Source organism: Ischnura elegans, chromosome 8, assembly GCF_921293095.1.
Source record: "Ischnura elegans chromosome 8, ioIscEleg1.1, whole genome shotgun sequence".
Lineage (NCBI taxonomy): Eukaryota > Metazoa > Arthropoda > Insecta > Odonata > Coenagrionidae > Ischnura > Ischnura elegans.
Window position 1 is genome coordinate 8,235,427 of NC_060253.1, and position 24,982 is coordinate 8,260,408.

At 38.9% G+C, this 24,982-nt stretch overlaps 1 protein-coding gene across 1 annotated transcript in view; it reads left to right on the forward strand.

The window, feature by feature from the left end:
- LOC124163739 (low-density lipoprotein receptor-related protein 2) overlaps positions 1-24,982 on the forward strand; it is a 99,627-nt gene that overhangs the window by 12,849 nt on the left and 61,796 nt on the right. The window contains exons 3-16 of the mRNA XM_046540813.1: positions 2,256-2,387; positions 6,769-7,029; positions 7,560-7,814; positions 8,308-8,424; positions 9,347-9,755; positions 10,717-10,947; positions 12,193-12,398; positions 13,052-13,243; positions 13,985-14,131; positions 14,479-14,688; positions 15,366-15,561; positions 16,801-17,054; positions 18,147-18,427; positions 19,233-19,443. Of these exons, the coding sequence (XP_046396769.1) occupies positions 2,256-2,387; positions 6,769-7,029; positions 7,560-7,814; positions 8,308-8,424; positions 9,347-9,755; positions 10,717-10,947; positions 12,193-12,398; positions 13,052-13,243; positions 13,985-14,131; positions 14,479-14,688; positions 15,366-15,561; positions 16,801-17,054; positions 18,147-18,427; positions 19,233-19,443 (3,102 nt within the window). The remainder of the gene's footprint in view (positions 1-2,255; positions 2,388-6,768; positions 7,030-7,559; positions 7,815-8,307; positions 8,425-9,346; positions 9,756-10,716; positions 10,948-12,192; positions 12,399-13,051; positions 13,244-13,984; positions 14,132-14,478; positions 14,689-15,365; positions 15,562-16,800; positions 17,055-18,146; positions 18,428-19,232; positions 19,444-24,982) is intronic.

A 24,982-nucleotide genomic window follows, 5' to 3' on the forward strand; every position in this document is an offset into this window, starting at 1 on the left:
AACGGCAATCGGAAGATCCCCGTGAGGATGAACAGCAAGTCGCTGCTCGAAACGTCGGGAGACGTGGAAAACATCAACCGGTGGAAAACCCAATAAACTTTTCTGCAGCTGATACGCCGGGAAAACCTAATATCATACATTGTAAAATTTGTTTCTCTCCCAGCGAATGGTGGCTGTTTATGTCTCTCGGGCTTTACACCTGGTTGGGCCGTCGGGAATGGCGTGAACAACCAAATCTGGCTACTCCAATTAGATCTGGTCTCACCTGGCTCACCTTGTACGTAAGCCTTGTGACCTGAGCACTCGGCATCAAGCAACCCTGAGGACGATGAAAAAGTATTTCATCGAAACGTCGGCAGAAATGGAGAGCATAACCCGGTGGGAAGCCCGAGAGACATTCGCAGCCACCATTCGTCGGGAAAAAATCCAATCTTTCTTGGTTTTATCCAGTATTTGAAGTCGTTGCCCTTCGACTAATAGGCAAGTGCTCTACCAACTGGGCGACTTAATTTCATCGTCGTCATCATTATCACTGGTCCATAACAATCCTAAGATTGGTTTGAAGCAGCTCTTCACTCAATTCTCCCATCAGCTAATCATTACACACTTTTTGTATTTCTTTTCTTTCACATCCTTCTTTTTCCGTTCCATATCTTTCATTCGATGTCTTCCTTTTCAATGCTTGTCATTCACTTGTCCCTCGAGAATCGTCTTCATGAGGCTACTATGTCTCAAGATGTGGCCTTTAAACTTGTTCCGTCTTCTTCTTAAGGTTTTCATGAGGCTTCTCTTCTCTCCTACCTTCGTCACCATTTCGTCTTTATTTACTCGGTGGATCACTTTGATCCTTTATATTCTTCTGTCTTTTCAAGGGCGTACCCAGGATCAAAACGAGGGGGGGCAAGCCGTGGTTGTTCAAGTTGTAGGTAAGATTTAAGCATGGAAAATGTGAATGAAATCAACATTTTAAGGAAACTGTAACTTCTCTTTATTAGTTTTGAAAATTATGTGCTTGAAAAAATATTATTTTCCTTAAAGACATTTGCGATTTTTGCTTCCAGAGGGGGGGCAGCTGCCCCTTTCTTGCCCCTCGCTGGGTACGCCCTCGTGTTTCTCCACATTTCTAACACCTCCACCCTTGAATTCTCCGCTGCTGTCGACGTCGCAAAGGAACATGCTACACATACGTAGCATCTGATGAATTAATCATTTAATGACATCTGTGTTTAATGTTTCCGTTGTAAATGCATCTTTCTTTTTGTGGAATTCTCTTTCGTCAAAAGTTTCAGTTTTATAAACGTTGGGACATTACAGATATCGAATTACCTACATGTTCGGAGGGTTTTATTCGGAGTGCGTATAAAGTGGGAGAGTGCCGATTGAACCCCTTAAACGGCCATAGAAGAGATTATCCAACCTTGATAATCATTACGGATATCAAAACTCAGATCCGGCCGGAAGACAGAGCACGGTTTATGAAATTTTAAGAATGACGGAAGTTATGAAAACAGTTCAGTTACTCATCCCCCTGAATCTTTTTATGCAGAAAGCAGTATCTTGCATGCATTCATATGCATACATTCTGGAAACAGTCAACTTCATCCACAAAAACTCACATTCCATTGAAAACCATTCTCACTACCAAAGGTATATCATGAGAACAAATGATTCGATGAAATGCATCACATTCTGAACTGCCTCAAAACCTCAAAAAGACTCCAAAGTATCGCTCCCACTGCACATTTACACCATAATATTCCATTATCAATTAGATCCCTGAACGTAGGAAAAGGATCCAAGGTAAAAGATTTGCTTCCTGACAACTTGTTTTATAGCGCTAAAGAATTCATGGAGCGAATGTTGTGTATTAATCTTCGCCTACAGTGCTATGTTTCCAAGAAAGTTATGTGTTAAATGACTTGTACTGCATGTGCTGTATTCTATCTCGCAGTCGATATATCCCTCTTTTCCCGTTTTATGTTTTTCAATGTGGTTAATTTTTATTTATTTTTATGTGTTTTTAATGGCAGTTCAATATCAATGTATTTTCCAACGAACGATGAAGTTCGACACCTTACTCCTCGGTCAAGCACCAGTAGGTTTTCTTCGATCACTTTATGGCCATCCTCACGCAGTCATTGTAATGCTCCAAGAGGGATATGTTCTAATGACTCCTCCTACATTATTCTTGTGCGTTATCATTTCTTTGCGAGTCTTTTTCTTCTGTGGACTAAGTGTGTATTTTATTTCGCCAGCTCCGCCTGACTGTGAGCCGGGTCAGCTGTCCTGCGGTCAGTACGTGTGGAACAAGACGTACTGCATCCCCACGCATCACCGCTGCGACATGACGGTCGACTGCGTGGACGGAACGGACGAAGCAGACTGCAGTGAGTATTTGTAGAAGCAGGGGTCGCCTGGGGTGATTTGGGGCCCTCGGCTCTCGTTCATGATGTGGCCCCCCTCACCAGGGTATTCGGGGAAACATTTTAGGGAATTGCATGCCCGGATATGGATTTTGACGCTATTCTGGCTTTTCAAAAACTAGACAAAAGTGAATGATAAGCAGCAATTCCGTAAGAAACTATGAATAGTGATAATTTAACAGCTTATAAACTTTAGTAATGTTTTATGGTTCTATTGTCCATCTAGTGAATTTGTTCATTGTTACTGCTCTGAAATCTTCATGGCCTCTAAAGTAACATTTTTGAATGACCCTTTGAAAAAAGCATTAAGTTTTTCTTTATCTTTTGACACATTTACTGGATTTAATTTTACATAATCTTTCTACACTGCCTATGTTGTAAATAAAGTAACTATTGAAAACGTAGAAAAAACTTTGGTTCGAGTAATCTGTGTCATTTTTATTACACTTTTCATATTCTACGTACGTTTCACGATAGACAGGAGCGTTTTGAGATCCTCAACCAGCCGACCTGGGGCCGTATTCTGTAACTCCAAACCGATCGGTGCGGCACCGATTCGTCGGGTGCGACGTCACACCGACTCCCGGTAAGAAGTCGTGCGATTCTGTACGAACCCGGTCGGTGCGGCACCGACGAGAGGACGGGAGATCGTCGGTAGCCGTACCGACAGCAAAAAGGTGTCGGTACGGCCACCGACTAGTGGGTTTCATGAATCGTGGGTGCGCATTGTACGTTTTATTTTGTTTTTATCTCACCACCGAGTAAATAATGAGGTTTTCTGCAATGTTATCTTTTTCTGCCCCTTCGAATACGCCTCTATAATTCACTGTGTCATCATCTATATTAATTACCTTGACAGAAATATAAGATAATGGTTAATAAAAATGAGGTTTGCTAACATATAATGACTTTCTCTCATTTATGTTACCACTTTCACTCGCTTGTAATAGGCTTTATCTCTCTCTATCATCATTTATTTGCTCCTTTGACATAAAAAAGATATTTTTGATTAAATATGAGTTTTGCCGCAATGTTATCACTTTATATCACTCTGAATAGGCGACTGTTATTTCACTCAATCATCAATTTGGCGTTTCTCTCGGCATAGAAATAAGATCTTTTTATTTAAGTATGAAGTTTGCCACCACAGTATCAGTTTCTTTCATTTGTAAAAGGCAACTATATTTCATTTCATCGTCAACCATTGATTCCCTTGACGATAAAAGAAGATATTTGTTAATAAGTATGAGGTTTACCGCAATATTATCATTTTCTCTCACTTGGAATGCGCAACTTATATACATATGTATTTCACCCAATCACAATTTATTTACTTCCTCGTCATTACACTTCTTTTAATTACACCCAGCTCCATATTTTTATAACAATTTCCTAACTTGTTCCTCTAATATGACATTTACATTTGCATTTGAATCCTACGTTCACGTTCCATGGTGTGCTATTTTCGTCTGCTACGGGTAACCTTCCGTTGATAACATTTATTCGGAACTTACTTAATGACAACTATATTACCAAATCATGAATAAATAGCATTATACGGAACCAATATTTAAAAAAAGAAACTACGATCTCAAGGATAGTTTCAATAATTCATTCCAGCAACAACAATCTCCATCACATACAAACTTTATTGTGATGTTGTAATATTGTTTCCTTCGATTCTGTAGGTACAGCATTACTACCACACATTATATAAGCATTGTTAACAACTTATCCAATATCGTTTATCTTAATCTAGCAATAAGTCGTAATTTCCGCAAATAAAAAGATTGAGAATGACGACAACAAACTGTGCCAATGAGTCTTCTCTTGTTTTTACCCTTCTTTCATTGGTGGAGACACGTGAAACTTCGGATATATTCGGATTTTCTCTGTTTGGGAAGGAGAGGGAACCGTACCGACTGGTTTGAAACCGACGACCTTACAGAATCGCTGAAAGTGTCGTCGTCGGTGCGGAATCCGTTGTCGGTACGGTTTGATGTCCAGTCGGTGGGCTTGAAAGGGAAACCGACCGGTGCGGCACCGACGAAATACAGAATACGGCCCCTGGCCAGACCGCCACTGTAAATATGAGTAACAGACTTATTCACTCGTTGTAAGGCCTCACCATGGCCTCCTTTAATATTATTTGTTAATAATATTAAGGGAGGCCATGGCCTTACCATACGCATGCTACTCCGCAAGCCGCCTCAATGGTGTGTGGCGGGGGGTGCGAGGACACCAGAAATAAAGAAAAAGAAAATTGGATGTGCGCCCTGAGTACCTCATTTAGCATTTATTTTGTATATTATTTTTCGGGGGAAATAAGAATCCGCATTCCCATCTGTTCGGCAGAATATGTCTCTCTCTCTTAATTGATCGTTTCTAAAAGCACTGAGACGTATATGGTGCAGAGGTTCTAATGTGATGTTTACCATGTCGGCAGAATGTCTCCTAATTTTTCGTTTCTAATGGACCGAGACATGCAGTGAGGTTCAAATGTGATGTTAGGTAAGGAATTGCAATCAATGCATTTCGTTTTCTTTGATGAAGGAAACTACCCTATTCCCGCGCACCGTAATCGTTATCCGCTGAAAAGAATTCAGTACTTACCTTGTTATAAGGGAAAGGTAAATTTAGGCAAAAAATATATCATCCACGCTGGCCTTTCTCCTGTAAGGTTTAAGTAAAAAATGTGAATGTCGCCACCCATTTTACATGAGCTGATGGCGTCATTACAGTTACAGTTCTCTAGCGCTGCCTGGAAAAAATCGCTCACTGAGGGAAGATATTTAAACAACAACGAACTTGCGAATGAGTGACTGAATAACAGTACCTAGCGCGGCAGGAGTGCGTGAAGTCGTCAATTAAAATTAAGCCCTCGAATTTTCGCCGCAAAAATGGCTCAAGCAGCCTTCATTTTACAATAATTGTTTATTATTGTTAGTGAAAGCAAACGTAGCTTCTGTGATTTAATTAAGGCATAAAATACTTTTTAAAACGTCTTTATTGTGTATTTCATATTTTCCTATAAAATTCCGTTTTCTACAAACAGTGGCGCCGACTCCTTGGGGCCTGGGGGGGCCCGAGCCCCCTCAAAGATTCGTTAGGGGGGGGCAGAGCCCCCTCAATAATTCAAGAAAATAATTAAGTTATATTATGCTTTGTGAAATCGCAAAAATATATATTGGTATTTTCCCATGTTTGACGATATATAACTTTTAAAATATATTCAATAATGTGTTAAAACAAATAATTTTAAGGTAGTAAGCAGGTTAACTGAAAACAAGTGGTGTGAATTATGGTAGTGTTACGGTGCTGCGACACACTTTGAATTTAACCTCTTCCCGGGGTAAGACCCCCGATATGGCCCTCCCCCAATATGTTTTATAAGATCGGCACCCCTGTCTACAAAGACAGCTACCTCCCAATAAAAACCTCCAAAACACCAGTGAGTCAGCGTATGAAGGAATTCACCGCGACTATATTGAGATGTAGACAATGATTTGTACAATATAGACCCTTGAAAAAATTGGACGCATCCCAAGAATCATTCTTATTCAAATGAGAAATTGGTCCGCGAATTTAGTTCTCGCTATAAAATACTAATAGGTATATTGTTATGGAAAAAATGTTGGATACATTTATTCGCGTGCACTGCTGATCAAGGCGATACTTTTTGGGCTTTTAAGTTTTCGGACTGAACAGTTGCAGCAATGTTACGTATATCGAGACGACTTTGAGTGATAGCATTTTGCGTAATTGGAATACCACCTTTTTATCATCCACCAATCAGAGCTCACGGTCGGCCAGAAAGAAGGGAGCGAACGTTGCGTCACGGGTGGATTTCGATCAAACTAGCGAGGTAAACATCCAACACATTCAAATCTTTCAAATTTGTATGATTTGTATTTGTGATCGTGGTAATAATACGGAGATAGAAAACAAGAATGATCTTAATAATGGCCTTGCGATAGCATTAAATTTCGTTTCAGTGGTACCTGATAGCTGTAAGCTGTAAGGTAGACATTTCACATATTTTCATCCTTCTTTGCGTCGTATTTCTTTTGCATTAATAGCTGCGCATGTATGATTCTTGACTTTTCTATGGTGCGAAGCCCTATATATATCCTTTAAAAGATTCTTTCTGACAAATACTTCCAGTCTTGTTGATGGTTTGTCGTTGAGCTCTTATCATGACTGCGAAAACACGCATGTAAAATACATGGAAAAAGGGAGTGACAATGAGTGTTTCAATAGGATTGTTATCGGTGTTTAAAGAATTTAAACTTGAAGAAGTAATTCCTATTCTTCAAATTAATAGTGCCTTATCCTTTTGTTTCAGCATATCGAAAGTGTTTAGCGGATGACTTCCACTGTAGTCCCACTGGCCCGTGTCTGCCAAAGGAAAAGCGGTGCGATGGATATTATGACTGCCGAAACAAAAAAGATGAGGAGGGATGTGGGATGGGAGGTAATGCCAGACCCGGAGTTGCCTGCAGCCTCGACCAGTTCCACTGTGCCAACGGACAAAGGTGCATTGATGCGTCTCAGAAGTGCAATCATCGTAAGGACTGCAATGATGGAAGCGACGAAGAAAATTGCAGTAAGTGTCGGTGATTGACGGTACCTGAAAAATGCGTACTTAAATCTTTCATAGTCTTCTCAAATCCATTCAATTTTCAAGTTATTTTACTCATTACTTCCCTGAATCTTACTTAAGTATCTGTTGATCGGCACGCAATGAATGTTGCTTTAATTGGAGTGTCAATTGATGTTTGGCCTCCCATCTGTACTTATTTTTGTGTGATGTGCTGTTCGTTGTCGTAAAATCAAATTATTGCATTGCGCTCAGTGTTTTGGATCTTTGATAGTGATTCTTATCAGCATTGTCGGAGTGAATTTGTTTGGTCACTGTGATATTCTCTAATGTAACTAACGAGAGAATCCTAACAAATCTCATATTGGCATTCTGATTCCTGCAATATCCCTCACTAGCATTCGCTGATTGATTGTAAATGTTGTTTTTATGAAAGATTTGCATCAGTTTTCCCTGTTGAATTAATTGATAGTCGGTAGGTACTGTCGTTAACTGTAAGTAACTGCAGCCTGTTTGTTTTTTCTCCTCCTCTACAGATTTCCCTCCATGCCACGGTGGACAGTTCCGTTGTGCCAATGCCCTTTGTATTCCTGCCAGTTTTCACTGTGATGGTTATCGGGACTGTATGGATGGGAGCGACGAAGCCAACTGTACGGCAGTGGCTTGCCCTGAAAATAAGTTCCTTTGTCCGAAGGGTGGACCGGGAGGGAGTCCTCGTTGTATTAGTAGGTCTCAGCTCTGTGATGGCAAGCGTGATTGTGAAGACTCCGCCGATGAAGAAACTGCATGCTGTAAGTTTCCCCTTTCAGTGTACAGTGCTCAGGTTGACTGATGCCCTGATACTGTTCTCCCCATTCCTGGGACGGACGTTGGAAAATTAAGTCTCATGGGTTGTGTTTAATATGCAGTACTCAGGATGGGAATATGCATAGCCATATCTTTTCACAGTTTACTCCTTCAGAGAGGTCTGCTTTCTTTTTTTTACTTATTAGAAGTTCTGATTTGCAATTATTATTTTTTTATTATTCTAATTCAAGAGTCTGCATATTTTGTGTCTTTTATTGATTAGTTATTTCAGTGGGCACATACATACTATGTTAAATACAGCGTATAGTTTTTGTTGATTTTGCCCATTGTCTTATTTTTCTGTCACATTTTCAATATTTTTGTTTTGGTTCATGGGCATATTTTTCTTTCTCTTTAATTTTAATGGATTGATGTAAGTGCATTTAAGAAATGAATATAAATATCTACTGATTGTATGAATTGATTGATTCCAAACAGCAACCAGCAGTTGTCCCACACTGGGGTGTGAATATAAGTGCCAAGCGTCTCTAACAGGAGGGAGCTGTTATTGTCCAGAAGGGAGACAGGTAGCAAATGACAGTAGGACTTGTGTAGGTAAGATATGGCTCAGAGTTTGTATTCTATCATCCCAACGACTCCATTCAATGAATCAAGCCATTAACTCAGAGCTTAAATTGAAGTTCCAATCATGAATCTTGAGCTCTTTCGAAATAACAGTTTTCAACTCAAGAGCAATGAAATGGATTCATTCTTAACGTTTTCCAGTTGATTGCACATGCACTACCTAGTGCTGGTTGACCTCGCTAGGTTGATAAACTAAAATATTATCGCTTAGATTAAATTCTCCAAATTTTTCTTCTTCAAATGGTCTATATTTTAGCAACTGAATGCCATAATTAAGGTAATGCCTTAAAGTGATGGTGACTAAATATCCATTGTGTTGATTTTATCAAATTACTTTTTGGATCATGAATACACTTCTATCATGCGAGATAATGTGTCATAAAAACAGTAATCGGTTGAATCTCATATCCATGCATTAGATCAAATTCAATCACGAATTTATTCAAATCCTGCCCAATTGTTAGGGGGTGCCCATTTATTACATGAGATGATTTTCAACCCCTCCTACTCCATCAATGAGATGTCCTGAGATATGACTTGACCGCCATCCTCACATTCTTTTTTTTTCCAAAAATTTGGGGTGGATTTAAGTCTAGTATTCAGAACTACTGAGAATAAAGCCTAAGATCTGGGTGAGAAAAGTAAATGCTTCTTCTTCTTGCAATTTTAAATTACTTCTTGGGGTAATTGCATACATGATTTTATCTGTGACTGCCCATCTCCTATCCTCCTTCCTAAATGCTTCTTGTAATTTAAGGATGCCCTCCCTAATTAGAGCAATGGTGTTTTAAAACTCTACTCTCGAACCTTGAATCCATGGATGTGATAGAATTCCATCAAATGTTCAAATCCATGTCTCATCCCTGTTAATGAAAGTAAATTGACTTTGCAGATCGTAATGAATGCAATGAATGGGGATACTGCGACCAACTTTGCTCAAACACGATGGGAGGCTACAAGTGCTCCTGCCTCGCTGGCTATTCTTTGAATGCTGACGGGACCAGGTGCTCAGCGTCGACTGCCGAGGAGAAGCTCTTTTTTGCGCACGATCGTTCGATCTGGAGGATGGGGCCGGCAGGCGAGGGAGCGCGATTGGTGGCGAACGCAAGCGGTGGAACGGGTGGCTCCCAGAGCGTGCCGGTCACCGTGAGCACGGGAGGAATCGTATTCGGGTCCGGAGGCAGCTCGGGAGGCATCAGTGGTCTGGACTATCATGCGGCGCGAGGGCTGCTCTTCTGGTCTGACACCAAAACCAAGAGGGTCTACTCTCAAATTCTTCCCACTGAGACTACTACCTCCAGGTAATCCCTGTTTTTCAACACAAAATTTTCCAATGCCAAGATTGCACGTTCTTGCTAAGTTTTATTGTAGTGTATTTAGTGTATGTAAGAATTTTGATTTGTATACACTAGTTCAGTGCTGAAAATATTACAGTAAAACCTCTTTACATCGTAATGGAGGGGACCAAAATTTGGGCAATTTGATGTATGGAGGTTCACTGTAGAGAGATTTTAGTGCTTAGCACCAAGTTTTCATATCCTTTGGAAATGAAAGACACTACTGTCTTTTAAACCATTATATTTATGCATTTAAATAAACATACGTGCATTAGTGAACATATACTATTTATTATTTAATGATAACACAAAGTGAGCGCTATCGTGTGATTTTTACCATGATTCGAGAGAAAACGATGTGATTTCTCTTAATTCAACAGTCGCTTAAAATGATTAGGATGGTTGGATATCTTTTTTCTTATTTACTGTTTGGTATACTCTCATACAGAACAAAATGGCCATAACTAATCGTTAACGTAAAAATTACAGCATCTTAAAGGTGTAAAAGAAAAAAAATAAGCGTGAAACATTTATCACTCAAAATGTCATTCCATGTACGTAATCGCAGCTGCATTAATGGTCTCTAGTTGTCTTGGTACAATTTTCAGAGGTAGTTAGGCAGTCTCGGGGATGTCTCCTTGGTATGATAAGTGGAGGTTTTACAATATAAAGAGGTTCACTATAAAGAGCCTATAAATTGCCTATAAATTTACATGTAAATCTGACGGGATCATAGGGATAGTATGAAGTATGGAGGTTTATGAAGTAAAGAGGTTCATTACATAAGAGGTTTTACTGTACTTTTTAAAGCTCTAAGGCCCCTTAAAATCATCCAAAACATCTCTCTTTCACATTTAATAATTTTTATATCCTTATTTTTAAATCTTGCCAATAGTTTTTTATTGTGGTATTTTTAATGTTCCAGGACGGACATGAGTTCAACTTTGACGTCCAAAGTGGTGGATGTTGGCGTTCCCGCTGGGACGTGGTGGTCGCCTGTGTCTTTGGCAGTGGATTGGGTCGGAGACAAGTTATACGTTGCAGATTCCCTTGGAGAAAAGATTGATGTACTTGAACTCGATGGAAGGTGGCATGCAATAGTATTGGGCACAAATATCAGCTCTCCAGCTGATATTGCGCTGGATCCTACTGTTGGGTAAGACATTGCAGAAGAGGATTAAGATGTTCCATTTCTCCATACATACTTGATGTTCATATATCCCCACATGGGCATACTCAGAGGCAAAACTAGCTGTGGTCGTTCAAGTTGTAACTTTTTTGCACAGAAAAGGTTAATGAAGCCAAAATTTTAAGGAAATTATGACAGCAATTTATTAGTTTTTATAATTATATGCTTGGAAAAAAAATGATTTTCATCCTAGTTCCATGTCTTATTCTAATATCATTTTTCTTCAAAAGGAAAATTTGTTCATAACTTTATTTTGAACTAAACTTATTTTTGCTTCTGGGGGGGGGGGGCCATAGCCTGCCACCCAGTGGGTGTACCCAAGTATCCTCAGTGCAGTTGTAAAAGTATAATTTCCTATGGTTCTCTGATAGTGTGGTGTGATTCATTGCTAGACTATCTTCTATGTATTCATGTTCGTTGCCCTTGCTCACTGTTTTGACGTTTGAAGCTATCATTTTCATAACAAGTTTTTAATCCCTATGTATTACTTCTTCACATTGTGTCATTTTCTTATTTTAATCTTAATTCCATGTGCAATTCTTTGTTAGGTCCTTGTGTAGGCATGTTAATTCATCAATTTCATGGTAATATTTGTGTTCACCAAATTAAAAAAGCAATGGAACATTGCCATTCATAATGCTGGCATTAATGGCTGGCTGGCTGGAATTCATAATGCTGGCTATTTTAATCTTAATTCACTGTACAATGCTTTGTTAGATCCTTGTGTAGGCATGTTAATTCATCAATTTCATGGTAATATTTGTGTTCACCAAATTAAAAAAGCAATGGAACATTGCCATTCATAATGCTGGCATTAATGGCTGGCTGGCTGGAATTCATAATGCTGGCTATTTTAATCTTAATTCACTGTACAATGCTTTGTTAGATCCTTGTGTAGGCATATTAATTCATCAATTTCATGGTAATATTTGTGTTCACCAAATTAAAAAAGCAATGGAACATTGCCATTCATAATGCTGGCATTAATGGCTGGCTGGCTGGAATTCATAATGCTGGCTATTTTAATCTTAATTCACTGTACAATGCTTTGTTAGATCCTTGTGTAGGCATGTTAATTCATCAATTTCATGGTAATATTTGTGTTCACCAAATTAAAAAAGCAATGGAACATTGCCATTCATATCGCTGGCACCAATAAAATCTCCTGTGTATCCAGACTATGTGAAGAAGCACTCCATTTATCAATTTTAGGTACATGTTCATTGCCGATACCAGTCAGGTTGTGAGAGCCAACATGGATGGGACAGATGACAAAGCCATTGTCTCCGAGGCTGCGTACAAGGCTTCTGGTGTAACTGTTGACATCATAGCACGTCGAGTATTTTGGTGCGATTCATTGCTGGACTACATTGAAACAGTGGATTATGATGGAAATAATAGGATACTGGTTCTCAGAGGTAAGGACAGCATAGAATTTGGAATTTATGCGTAGTATCTTACGATAAGAGAATTCGTTTTAAAATATTTCTTGGAGTTTAGGTCAACGTATGTTATGCAAAAAAAAAGTTATAGCCAACGTTTCTGTTTATTTTAAACCATCACCAGGGCTTAACTTTGTACATATTTATTGATTTAGAATTTGTAACAGTAATCCAATTTCCTATATAATTTATTTTTTTGCCCTAAAATTTCCAAATGCCTCCAGCTGGTACATGAGGAAATGCTTTTTGATGGAAGTACCTTTTAGCTTTGACAAATAGTTATTCCAGTTGCCAATATTTAGCTGTCTCTAGGTGTATTAGTGATCTCTTAGTCTTATTGTTCCAGTCCTCAGAAAAATAGAATAATGTAGTTATTTTATTTTACTTTTAATAATTGCACATCAAAAATGTTTGAATTTGAAAAACACCTTATTCTTGGCATGATTAAACCTCATTTAAACTTCACTTACGGAAAACACATCTGATGGAAATATTCAACAGCTGAGAAATTTTAACTTCTCAGCTGTTGGAAGAAATGTTAATATGATTATTAAGGCAGATGTTTTGAAAGAAAAAGTGAAAATTAGTAGATTTTTAAATGTTATAATTTTCAACAATTTTCCTTGTAGGTCAATCTGTGCCATCCCCCTCTAGGCTGGCAGTATTCGAGAATAGGATTTACTGGTCGGACAGCACAAAACAGGGTATAATGAGTGTTGATAAATTTGAAGGGGCCAACTCCATCCAAGCTGTTTACAGGATGCGTGATGTTAGGGAACCCAAGGCTGTCAAAGTATATCATCCGTTAATACAGATAAAAGGTAAGATACGCTCATTTCCAGATCATATTTTTACAAGCAACTTGATCTTCTCTAGCTCTCTGAACTGCTTAGTGGGTGCTGTAATTTCTGTTTAACTCATTCATGCGAGAACTAGTTGTCTAGTTAGTTAGTATATGAAATTTAAATAAATCATTTGATACATTTCCCTGACATAATTAATGAAAGAATGAATTTTTAACTCAATGATTTTTGTTGAAATTTTAATCGATAAACTTATGTGATCACTTAAAACAAGCACTCAACCATTTTGGGAATTAAATTCTAATTTGTATCCATTTCTTAGGTTCTGCAACACATTTTTTTACTAACTTCTCAATAGTATCTAGGGATTATGAAAACATTTACTATTAGAGCTAAGAGGGATGACTAAGATTTCCAAAAATAAATGAATAGCCATTGATTTAGCCTGCTTACAGAATGCTTATAATGTAAAATGTTAAGTGATATGTAACACATCTTTTATCGCTGTCCTTGGTTTTAATGTTAATGTGATTTCCTGGAGTGAAGTAATTTGTAAATTATTTTTATAAATTTTCAAGTGTATGATTCCAACACTAACTCCACATTTTTCCCCAAAAATAAGCTTGCAAATTAATATTTTCCCAGAATCCATTGTACCATCAAGGAATTTAGGGTCTCCGGGACACATTTCGGAATGCTGCGTAGTGTAAGGCCTGTGGTTTATTTTTATACTTTTTCACGTGCACGATTCCATTTCAGCTTCCAACCCTTGTGGAAATAATAATGGACATTGTGCACAGATGTGCATTGTAACAGCATCTACGTCCGGCCCTCGGGGAAACCTTGGTTACCGCTGTGCTTGTAACATTGGTTGGAGACTTGCATCAGATGGAAAGAATTGCAACTGTAAGATATATTCTTCTCAATTTGTTGTTGTATGTAATCTAAAATATTGTGTGCTGTAACTTTTTTTGGTCCCTTCTACTATCATTTAAGTTCCTTCGTGATTTGACCACACCCTCAAGACCTTCACATTAGAGACTCTGGAACGTTAATAGGGAAATCATCAAACCTGAAATATTTATGTCTTTTACTTCATACATTTAGTCTTTCTATCCATACCTAAGTCTTGGTGGTCCTTAATTATCGTGGAAACTGTTTCATTTGTCATGTATCATCTCATGTTTTGAATTACATAGCTATTATTTTTCATAGCAAATTCATTCACACTGATTGAGCTCTATTTCTTCCAGTGGTTGAAGAATTTCTAATGTATTCTCAGCAGAGGTTTATCAAGGGAAGAGTTTTAGATTCAGCTACCAGAGGATTTTCCGATGCCATTGTTCCAGTTGTATCAAGACGAGCAAGATTTGTTGGACTTGATTTCGATTCCCATGATGAATACATTTATTACTCTGATGTTCTCCAAGATGTCATTTATAGGATACATCGTAATGGCACAGGTTTGTTTCCTTTTGCTTCTCATCTTTGGTGATGGCATATCATCCATGTTTCTGGATTTATTCCATGCTGTTAATTACATATTTTAGGTCATTCTGCTATGTTATCTTTGTAAAATTTGACTTTTTTGCTCTGCATAATGATGTTCATAGGGGTTGAGGGTAATGTTTCATTGGGTAATCAAAAAACCTTAATATTTTATTGGTGAAACACTGCCTGAAAATTGTGAATAAATGCTTTGTCTTAAAGCATCATTGCTAGAATCTTTCATGTTTTTGTAGATCCACATGAGCATTTGAAAATTTTTGTCAGTCGTGGCAGTACTTTCTTACTGTTACATGAAATTAAAAAGCAGTGAATTGATCTCATATGACTTTTTTTTACACAAATCACAATTCATAGGTTACATTGTAATTGTATGGCTTTTTATGAAAGTTCATGGATCTTCGAATTCTTAATTTATTGATCAAAATGCTCGTATTCATCATCAAACTTTTTCATGAAAATTAAATCAAGCTAAGATAGATGTAATCTTAGAATTTTAATGATAATTTATCTTTTATGAATCTTTGAATGAATGAATTTATTCTTTGTAGATATGCTGTTAGCTTGATGGCAGTATTTAAAAGTCTCCATTATCAAAATGTAATGATGATAAAATTTTGATCTTTTTCTTCAGGGCGAGAGATTGTTCTTGCATCTCAGAATGAAGGTGTTGAAGGATTGGCCGTGGATTGGGCTGCCAAAAATTTGTACTACATCGATAGCCGCAAAGGAACCCTTAATGTTCTCAGCACTCGTAATGTCACCTACCGTCGCACTTTGCTGAAAAATCTGAAAAGGCCAAGAGCAATTGTTGTTCATCCAAACAAAGGGTGAGCTTTTTTTGTTTTAAGTTCAAATCATAGTGTACACGTTTCCATCCACAGAATTCTCTGAATTGTGCTGCTTATTCATTTTTAAGATGTAAGAAATGACCACTCTATGTGCTCTTCCACTACAGGTTGCTTAGAGAGCGTTCATTTATTACATAAAACAGTGGCATGACTAGGAATATGATTTGGGGGGGGGGGATGGGGAGGGGCGACCTCCCACCCCCTCTTTTAGGAAAATTTTGGAAAAATGACATGCCAGCAAATAAATTCTAAATAATTTTGGCACTTAAAATTTGAGTTTCATTAAAAGATTGCGATGAAATTTACTATATGTCAAAACTAGACAATAGTTTTGAATATTATTTTTATTTCTCTGAGGCTTTGGGGTGGGATCTATCCCCCTCATCCCCCCCCTCCCCCCATAGTTACGCCGTTGACATAAAATGCATATTACATTGAGAAAATGGTCATATTGCAACCCTCCCCAGGTCTTGTAAGCAAAACTAAACAGTTGCTGAACCCCTCCCCTACTCAGCTATGCAAGATTTTTACATTTTTTGTATTTGCCTTCTATTAAGCTGACCAAATACATATTGTATACTATCTCTGGAGTGTTTCTTTAGCAGCATCCCATGAATACATTGTAAAAGCATCCAGTTAAGTGCTCCAGCAGTTTGCGTGCGTACTTGATATTATTGTTCAATATTTATTAATAGGTTATTGAAATGAAATTATATTGAGCTTAAAACTAACCAAATGCTCCTCTTCACCCCTACTTCTTTCCTTGATGAAAGATTAAGACCTTCATGTCTAATGTAAGCGAGTCTGTCTCCCCTACCTCACTCCTAAGTGTCAGCAAAAGTAAGCAAACTTACTCAACCACTCCCTATCCAACAAGTGCTCATATACTGCTATTGTTTAAATTCGCATTGTAAGACTTCTAGTATTATTGTTTAGTATTGTATTGGTGAAGGCAAGTTTACAGGAAGAATTTTGTGGACACACTTACCCCGCCATGCCTCCTCCAGCGATTCCTCCTCCTACTTCCTTCTTCGATTCCCAGCACAGCCTGTTGTTCCCTTTCATCATGCTGTAAGTCCTATATTCCACCTTCCTCTCCTAGTTGGTTACCCTAAAAGTCTCCCTTTTACGTTGGCTTTTATATTGTCCCCTCCCTGCTCAGTACTTGCTCTATCCAACCCTTGTGAGTAAGATCTCTAATACTTTTTATATTTTCAGATTCATCTTTTTCTCCGAGTGGGACAGACCCGCCAACATCAGTCGAGCCCGCACCGATGGGACAGGCCTCGTGGTCTTCCGTAATCTCACTCTCGGGTGGCCTAATGGGCTTTCAGTTGACTTTCTGGCCAATCGTCTCTACTGGTGTGATGCCCTCTTGGATCACGTCCAGCATTCCGATTTGGACGGCAAAGACGTGAGGACTGTGAGTGCCCGGCTCATACGTCACCCGTTCTCCATCGTTATCCACGGGGGTAAGTTTGCAAATGTTGAAAAGTAGGTGGGTGAAATGGAAAGTTTGTCTACTCTGCACAGACTTTGATAGATTTTGACTGGAGTGCAGTTTTCTAATTGTTTTTTAAATTTAGCTCAGCTTTTACTTCAGCCCCACCAGCCATGGTACAATTATCTAGATGAACGAGGCAGAATGCGCTTGACAAAACTTAAAATTAGAGCAAAAATCAAATCTAAATGAGAGGTTATGTATTAACAGTAGGCTGATATTAGAAAGTCATTTGCTTGGTAAATTCATTTTCAATATTTTCTAAGGCTTGCATTCACTTCTTTGGTACCCTGGTTTTGCCATTCATTGTACCCAATGGCAGTTAAAATAGTGAAATCTGTTGTCTAACAGAGCCATAATTTTCAAAAGGATAAAAGTTAATTAAATGTATGTCAGGGTTATCTTCATCGGCGTATGTGTTTAAAACCTCAATGTAAGATCTCTGCAAATATAATATAAACAAAACTCACGTCTGCAAGTGACTACTTGTGCTAATCACAGAAGAAAACTTGTTTAATCTGATGTTATCTTATTTGTAATTTAGGAAAATAATTTCACTTTTATATTAATAAATATTTACTTATTTGTTTACTAATGCATGAACAAGGGTGAAACTTAATCCACTACTTATCCAACATGCATGCACATAGAAGTACTTTAAAGCTTATTTAGATTCAAATGTTATCTTCCATCATCATTTTGTCTATCTTAGAAGACTTTCCAATTTATGTATGTTTTTTTTTAAGTACCGTATATGTCTGAATATAGTCCCCCCTTTTTTTCCAAAAATGCCTGTGGTAAAAGTAAAGGGGGGGACAATATTCAAACACATTATTTTAACTTTTCCCAAAACTGAAGCCTCAAAATTAGGGGGGGGGGAACTATAGTCAGCGGGGGATTATATTCAGAGAAATACGGTATATTGAGATGAGTGTCAATGCTTTACATGATGTTCACTTTTGCCTTTTTAACTGAAAAGCTTTATTAATACTTTAAAAAAATGAGTGTACTTTAATTTTTATGTATTTGTCTTTAAATAGACCGATAAATTATCTTCTTTCAGAATGGATGTACATTACGGATTGGCGTTTGGATGCCATTATCAAGTTAAACAAGTTGACTGGTGCTGGAGAGGAGGTTGTAATTAAAGAACCACCATCAAACAGGTTATATGGAGTAAAAGTCTTTAGTCAAGTTGTTCAAGCTATTGATCCACTTCAACCGTGTTCTATCAATAATGGAGGCTGTCAGAAAATGTGCTTTGCCATTCCTCGCAATGAAAATGCTTCCACTTCAACAACTTCCATGTCCAAATCTTCTCCGCCTACTGTGAGCACCTTGAAGGTAATACTGTGCATATAGTTATGTCACTGATCTTTGATCTAATGCTTCATCTTAAAACAATTGCTGTCTTTTATTTTTACAAGCACTTAAAAATCAATATACTGGGAAAAAAATATTGATAAGCCTTCTATTGCATGGATGGAGGAATACTTTTTCTCTGCTTTTTTAGTATTCTCTCCTTTTGTTGAGTGATGGCTTTATGAAAATAAACATGAATAAAAGGTTGTAATCATATATGTAGGTAGTTTCCCCTTTATAATTGGTAATTTCCCAAGTGCCAAGGGCAGATTGTGTGTAAGTTGAACTCTCCAAAAGAAATGCTATACAAAAATTCCTGTATTTTAGCAATATATTTATGAGATAACTATGTCTCTCATATCTAATCTCTAACGTCTGCGTAAGCATTTTGAATTAACCCATTTACGGCGAAAGGTGTGAAAACGAACCATTTTTTTAATTAGTATGTGAAAAAATATCTACTGCGTTTTTAAATAGTTTTTCCATGGTAAATTATTCATTAGATAATAAACTTATTTTTTAAATCATTTTCTTTTAAAATTTAGACGTGGTTATTTTGTTATGATTTTTCAAGTTTACTAACATTCTAATATGGTTGTTTTTATTTATCATTTTATGAAACTCAGTCACAATGGACTGTTTTTTTTTAAATTGGTGAGTGAGTGTCTTTCTATGCTTCCTTCCCTGTCCTTGGCTCATGGCTCAAATTGTCTTAGCTGCCATTGCCAAATGCATGTGTGCCAATGCCAGTCATAGTACAGGTGGAATGTTTTCCCCATATTTGTAGGCCCAGTGTGGATGTCCGTATGGTGAGCGTCTCGTGGAAGGGGAGGACAGCACGCAGTGCGCAGCGGACCCAGATGCCGAGCCGCCCCTTGCAGCGTGCCCCAATGCGTGGGACTTCACTTGCAGCAACCAGCGCTGCGTGCCCAAGGCGTGGGTTTGTGATGGAGACGACGATTGCCTTGACAACTCTGATGAGGAGCAGAATTGCACGAGTGAGACTTTCTTACCCTCTCCTTTGTTTTCCTCAACCCGTGGGCGTACCCAGCGAGGGGCATCTGCCCCCTCCCCCTAGAAGCTAAAATCGCTAAAGTCTTTAACCGCACCTTGCCACCCGCACGGATGTCTTTCATGAATGACACGGCCTTGGGTCTTTTCTCGTGCATTTTAACAGTACCACGCTCAGCACCTTAGGTTTGCCGCCACTACGCTGCTCTCTAGTTGGTTCCTAGCTTCTGTCTAGTGTGCTCCGTTTCTAGTTATGCCAATTTTTCTTTTTTCTACGGATTTTTTAATTTTGTTGTTTTTTTTACGAGACTTTTGGTGAACAAGTTTTTATTTGAAAGTGCTTTAGTCTTTTCTTTTTAGAATTGACGTCTTCTTGAAGAATATTTTCTTCTGTTCTGAAAAAATCATGGTTTTATAAATTTTTATTGTGGTTATATTGTAAGCTTCCCGGTATACCGATATTTCGAAAATCTATGGCAAGGGATCGTTTTCTCGGGATTTTAAGAGTGTTACATTTTGCAAGGAAACCCAATGAAAAGGAATCGGCGCGCCGGCTTGCAATCAGAGAGATGCTTTACAGCGACATACAGCCATGACGCCTAGTGATCGTATTTATAAAGTAAGACCTCTTTTTGCCAGTTTCAAGGAGACGATTGTAACTGCTGTCTTGCCGGGACAGGAACTTAGTATAGATGAGTCGATGGTATTGTGGAGAGGCCGTCTAATATTTTGGCAATATATCAGTGGCAGTAACAGATGGGGGGCCCAGGGGTCGCCCACCCCCCTTGTGTGGCTGCCCGTATTACCAAACATTGTAGAACCACAATTTTAACTTTTTTATATATCATAAGATGGCATGTCTTGTATTTTTACGTAATCACTTTAATTAAAGCTTCTTAAACTTTGCTTGTGACTTGATTATTTTTTATTAGGGTAAAAGTAAAGGTAAATCAAGGTATCTTTTGCGCCCCCCCTTGAATTTTTTCTGTATCCGCTACTGCAATACATGCAGAGAAAGAAGCACAAGCATGGTGTGAAGATGTACACACTTTGTGAGCCGCCTGGCTTAGTCCACCGATTGCTAATTTACACAGGCCCCTGGGACAATGAATTGGATGGACAGGCGATAAAGTCGTAAAAAAATAGTCGGATAATTTTGAAAATCATGGCCACAGTGTTTTCATGAACGATTATCACAACAACGTTGCATTGACTAGGGACCTTCTTTGTCAAAAAATTTTTATACCGGTACATTGAGACCAAATAGGAGGGACAATCCAAAAGTGATATTTGGTCACAAATTACCAAAAAGGAGAGGTTTATTCTCGGTGGAGTGAGGAGGGAATATGAATGTGTTTTCCACTGGAAAGACAAGCGGGACATATCAATGATCTCGTCGAAATTTGGAAGTGTCCTAGTGGCAACCACCAGACAAGGCAAGGAAAAACCAGAGGCCGTGGTTGCTTATAATAAAGTCATGGGTGGAGTTGATCATTGCGACCGGCTCCTTTTAGAAAAGTATGGAAATACACGGAAAATTTTTTCCAAATTTAAAATGTTTCGATGCTCAAACTCCCAAATTGCGATATAAATAAATAAAAATGCCATGTGAAAGGGAAGAGGGCAAAATGTGATGCATGTGTATGAAGCTGAGTGTATTGACCGCGGAAAACATAGAATTGGGAAGATTTTGGAATTTCCTTTGGTAAGCGCTGAAACAAGGAACTACAGGGGTGGGCCGGGATAGGGAGCAGGTAGGAATACCGAGAGGCAAACGAGAAGGGATCAGGGAAGAGTGCTTCTGTGGATGGACAATGGTGTGACGCACTTACCTACCCATAAAAATATAATGACCAGGGAGGGTGTAGGATCCTCGGGATAAGTGCAAGCTTATGAATGTCGGGAGGAAAGCCCACGCAGCAAATGGCCCTTTGGGAATAAAGGCCGAAAATATAAGTGACAACATGTCCTAGTGTGAAGGAATTGAAATAACGGTCATCAAATACAAAAGATATTTCCGACAGCCGAGTTACAACAGTAAAAAAAAAGTAAACATTTTGTCAGCAATACTGTTCATCCTGTTAAAAATTTCTAAAAACGACCAATGAGCCAGAGAAGAAAACACAAACCTATTATTCATTTGAAATAGAACTAGACAACAATGTTTAAAAAAAAAGAGAGGAGTGAAAGATATGTTATAGATAAAATAAATATAGATATTTATAAATATAATGCCGATTACTATTAGGTAATATCTTGCTCATTCCATATACAACGCACTAAAAGCTAATAAATTTCAATTACCAAAATTCAGACTTCAAAAAATTATATTTTCACAGAAGATTACGGAGAATTTTAGCAGCGAAAGAAAAAGAACTGCGGGCTGCATAACAATGCATTTTCAGCAGAGTAGATGTCATTCATGAAAGTTATTTTTTTTATTACAAAAAATGAGGTAAAACATACTAATTGATATTTTAAAATGGTTTATGGTAGCTCAAAACACAATTACAGATATGAAAACGCAAAAATTTGAATTCCAACACTGGGAAAGAAATATGCATATAGACCCTCATTGAATGGGTTAATCAAAATCACTACTGACTTGAAATGAAAGTATTCAACAAATTTTCTTTAAACCCGCGAAAAATGATATGTATTAGTATAAAGTATGTATGTAACTAAAATAAAACTATTTTTTCAAATGCCACAATTTGGCTTCCTTTCCCTGGGCTACAACCTTGTCGTGGTGGAAAGGCTTGCACGATCCCATGACCCCTAGAGCTGCACTGGCAGGATTAATTCTAAATTATCCCCGGTAGGGCTACCCATGCCAGATAGGTCGAAGGGTAGGAGCCAGACGAAATGTAGTCCACGTGATGGTGTTGCGCAAAAAACACTGTTGCAATGGAAGTGGGAAACCCTACCAAGTATCTCTTCCCTGAAAACATGGAGTGCAACCAAATGAGCCGCGGAATCTCATCGACCGGGACCCGTCCGCAAAGGGCGGGTGTCGGTCACGGCAGCGAGGTCGGCAAGATCCTCGGGGTCGTCAACATGCGAAATCCTTGCAGAGACTTATCATTACCACCAGCAGCAGCAGCAGCAGCAATGAAGAAGGAAGAAAAGAAGACCAAGAAGATGGAGAAGAAGAAGTCGGTTATAATTGTAGGGACGTGGAATGCAAGGACAATGATGAGGGCGGGGAAGTTAGAAAATATCAAAAGGGAAATGGATGAAGGGAGGATAGATATCTTAGGATTATGCGAGGTGAGGTGGAGGAATGGGGGGGACTATTGGAGTGATGGGTATAGGGTTACTTATATATAGTGGTGGGGAGGAAAGCCAACGAGGGGTAGCTTAAGTATTAAATGGTAAGATAGGTATGCGTGTGGTAGGTATAGACCAGGTAAGCGATAGGATTCTGGTGGTAGAAATTGAGGTGCGGCCCACCAACCTTGTGATGGTCCAAGCTTACATGCCCACTAGCAATCATAGGGAGGAAGAAGTAGATGAGGTGTATGAACAGCTAGAGGAAATAATTAGAGTAACTCCGGTTAAGAAAAATCTGGTAGTGATGGGGGACTGGAATGCTTCAGTCGGGGAAGGGAAGGATGGAAACGAAATAGGAGAATTTGGATTAGGAATTTGGAATGACAGGGGTGAGAAAGCAGCAGAATTTTGCAGGAGAATCAAGTTATTCATTACAAACACTTGGTTAAATCATCACAAAGGGTGAAGGTACGCATGGGAAAGTCCAGGTGATGTGGGGAGATACCAAATAGACTATATTATGGTAATGCGAAGGTTTAGGAATAGTGTGAAAAACTCATGCAGCTTCCATGCAGCATATGTGGATTCAGACCACAACCTAGTAGTTATGAAATGCAACGTAAGATTTAAAAGACTTATGAAAGTTAGGAAGGCAAAGAAATGGAAAATAGAAGCCCTGAAGGGGAGCATGAGGAGAGAATATCAGGAACTAGTGGACATTAGTATATGGGAGATTGAAAGTACGTAGACTGTTGAGGAAAGATGGGATAATATTAAAACTGGAATAGTCAAAGTGGCTGAGAAGTCAATTGGTTGCGTTGACAGTAGAAGGATAAAAAAGCCGTGGAAAACGGAGAACATGATGAGGGAAATGGAGGAGAGGAGGAAGTGGAAGAACGTGGACACAGAACAGGGGAAAAGAATGTATAGACAAATTAATAATCGATTACGGCGTGAAACTAAGAGAGCAAGGGAGGATTGGTGGGAAAGACAGTGTGAGGAAATGGAAAAGTTTCAGAAGGAAGGAGAGATAGGCACGTTATATGGCAAAGTTAAGTCATTATCGGGCGGCAAAAGAAGGCAAACCATGCCTAAAATTTAGGCTGAAGATGGGAGGATGCTAACTGAGCGAGAAGAGGTACAGAGTAGATGGAAGGAATACGTGGAGGATCTGTATGAAGGAAGGGTCAGGCCGGAGAGATTGACTTTAGAGGATGAAAGTGAAGTGTAGGAGGATAATCTTGGGCCGGGGATATTAGATTTGGAAATAGAGAAAGCACTTTGTGATATGAAGGCTAGAAAAGCAGTAGGCATGGACAATATCCCATGTGAGCTTCTGAAGAATTTAGGGAAGGATAGTTAGTAAAGGTTTTTCGAACTAGTACACAGGATCTATGAGGAGGGATGTTGGCCGGAGGATTTCGTGATGACAGTTTTAATGCCACTACCGAAAAAGATGAAAGTTGTGGAATGCGGAGATTACAGGACTATTAGCCTAATATCACAGGCGGCGAAAGTGTTACTAAGGATATTGAACAGACGAATGGAGGCGAGGGCAAACGAATATTTGGGCGATGATCAGTTTGGTTTTAGAAAAGGGAAGTCAACTCATGATGCAATTGCAATAATGAGGTCCCTGGTGGAAAGAACCTAGAATATGATCAGACGTGTATGCCTGCTGTGTGGAATTTGAAAAAGGGTTTGATAGGATGAACTGGGATGTTAATGGATATCCTCAAGAGAATAGGTGTAGATTGGAGGGATAGACGACTGATTCGTAATCTGTATATGGCCCAGACAGCGCAAGTAAGGGTAGCAGACAGAGAATCTGGGTGAGTAAGCATGGGCCAAGGAGTGAGGCAAGGCTGTCCTCTATCACCGCTGCTCTTTAACGTGTATGCTGAAGAGATGGTAAGGGAAGTGTGGGATGAGTTAGAAGCTGGAATAAAAGTGAATAGTTTGATCTGGAGTGTAACTCTACGGTGTGGAAATGTGGACTCTGAGGACAGAAGGCGAGAGAAGATTGGAGGCTTTTGAGATGTGGGTATGGAGAAGAATGGAGAGGGTGAAATGGACGGAGAGGTAAAGGAACGATGAAGTGCTGGATATGGTTGGCGAGGAGAGGCAGCTTTTAGATGAGGTACGGAGGAAACAGAATGTATGGATGGAGCGAATACTTAGCAGGGAGGGGATGTTGAAAATGGTGTTAGAGGGTAGAATGTTAGGGAAACGAGGGAGGGGAAGGAAAAGAAT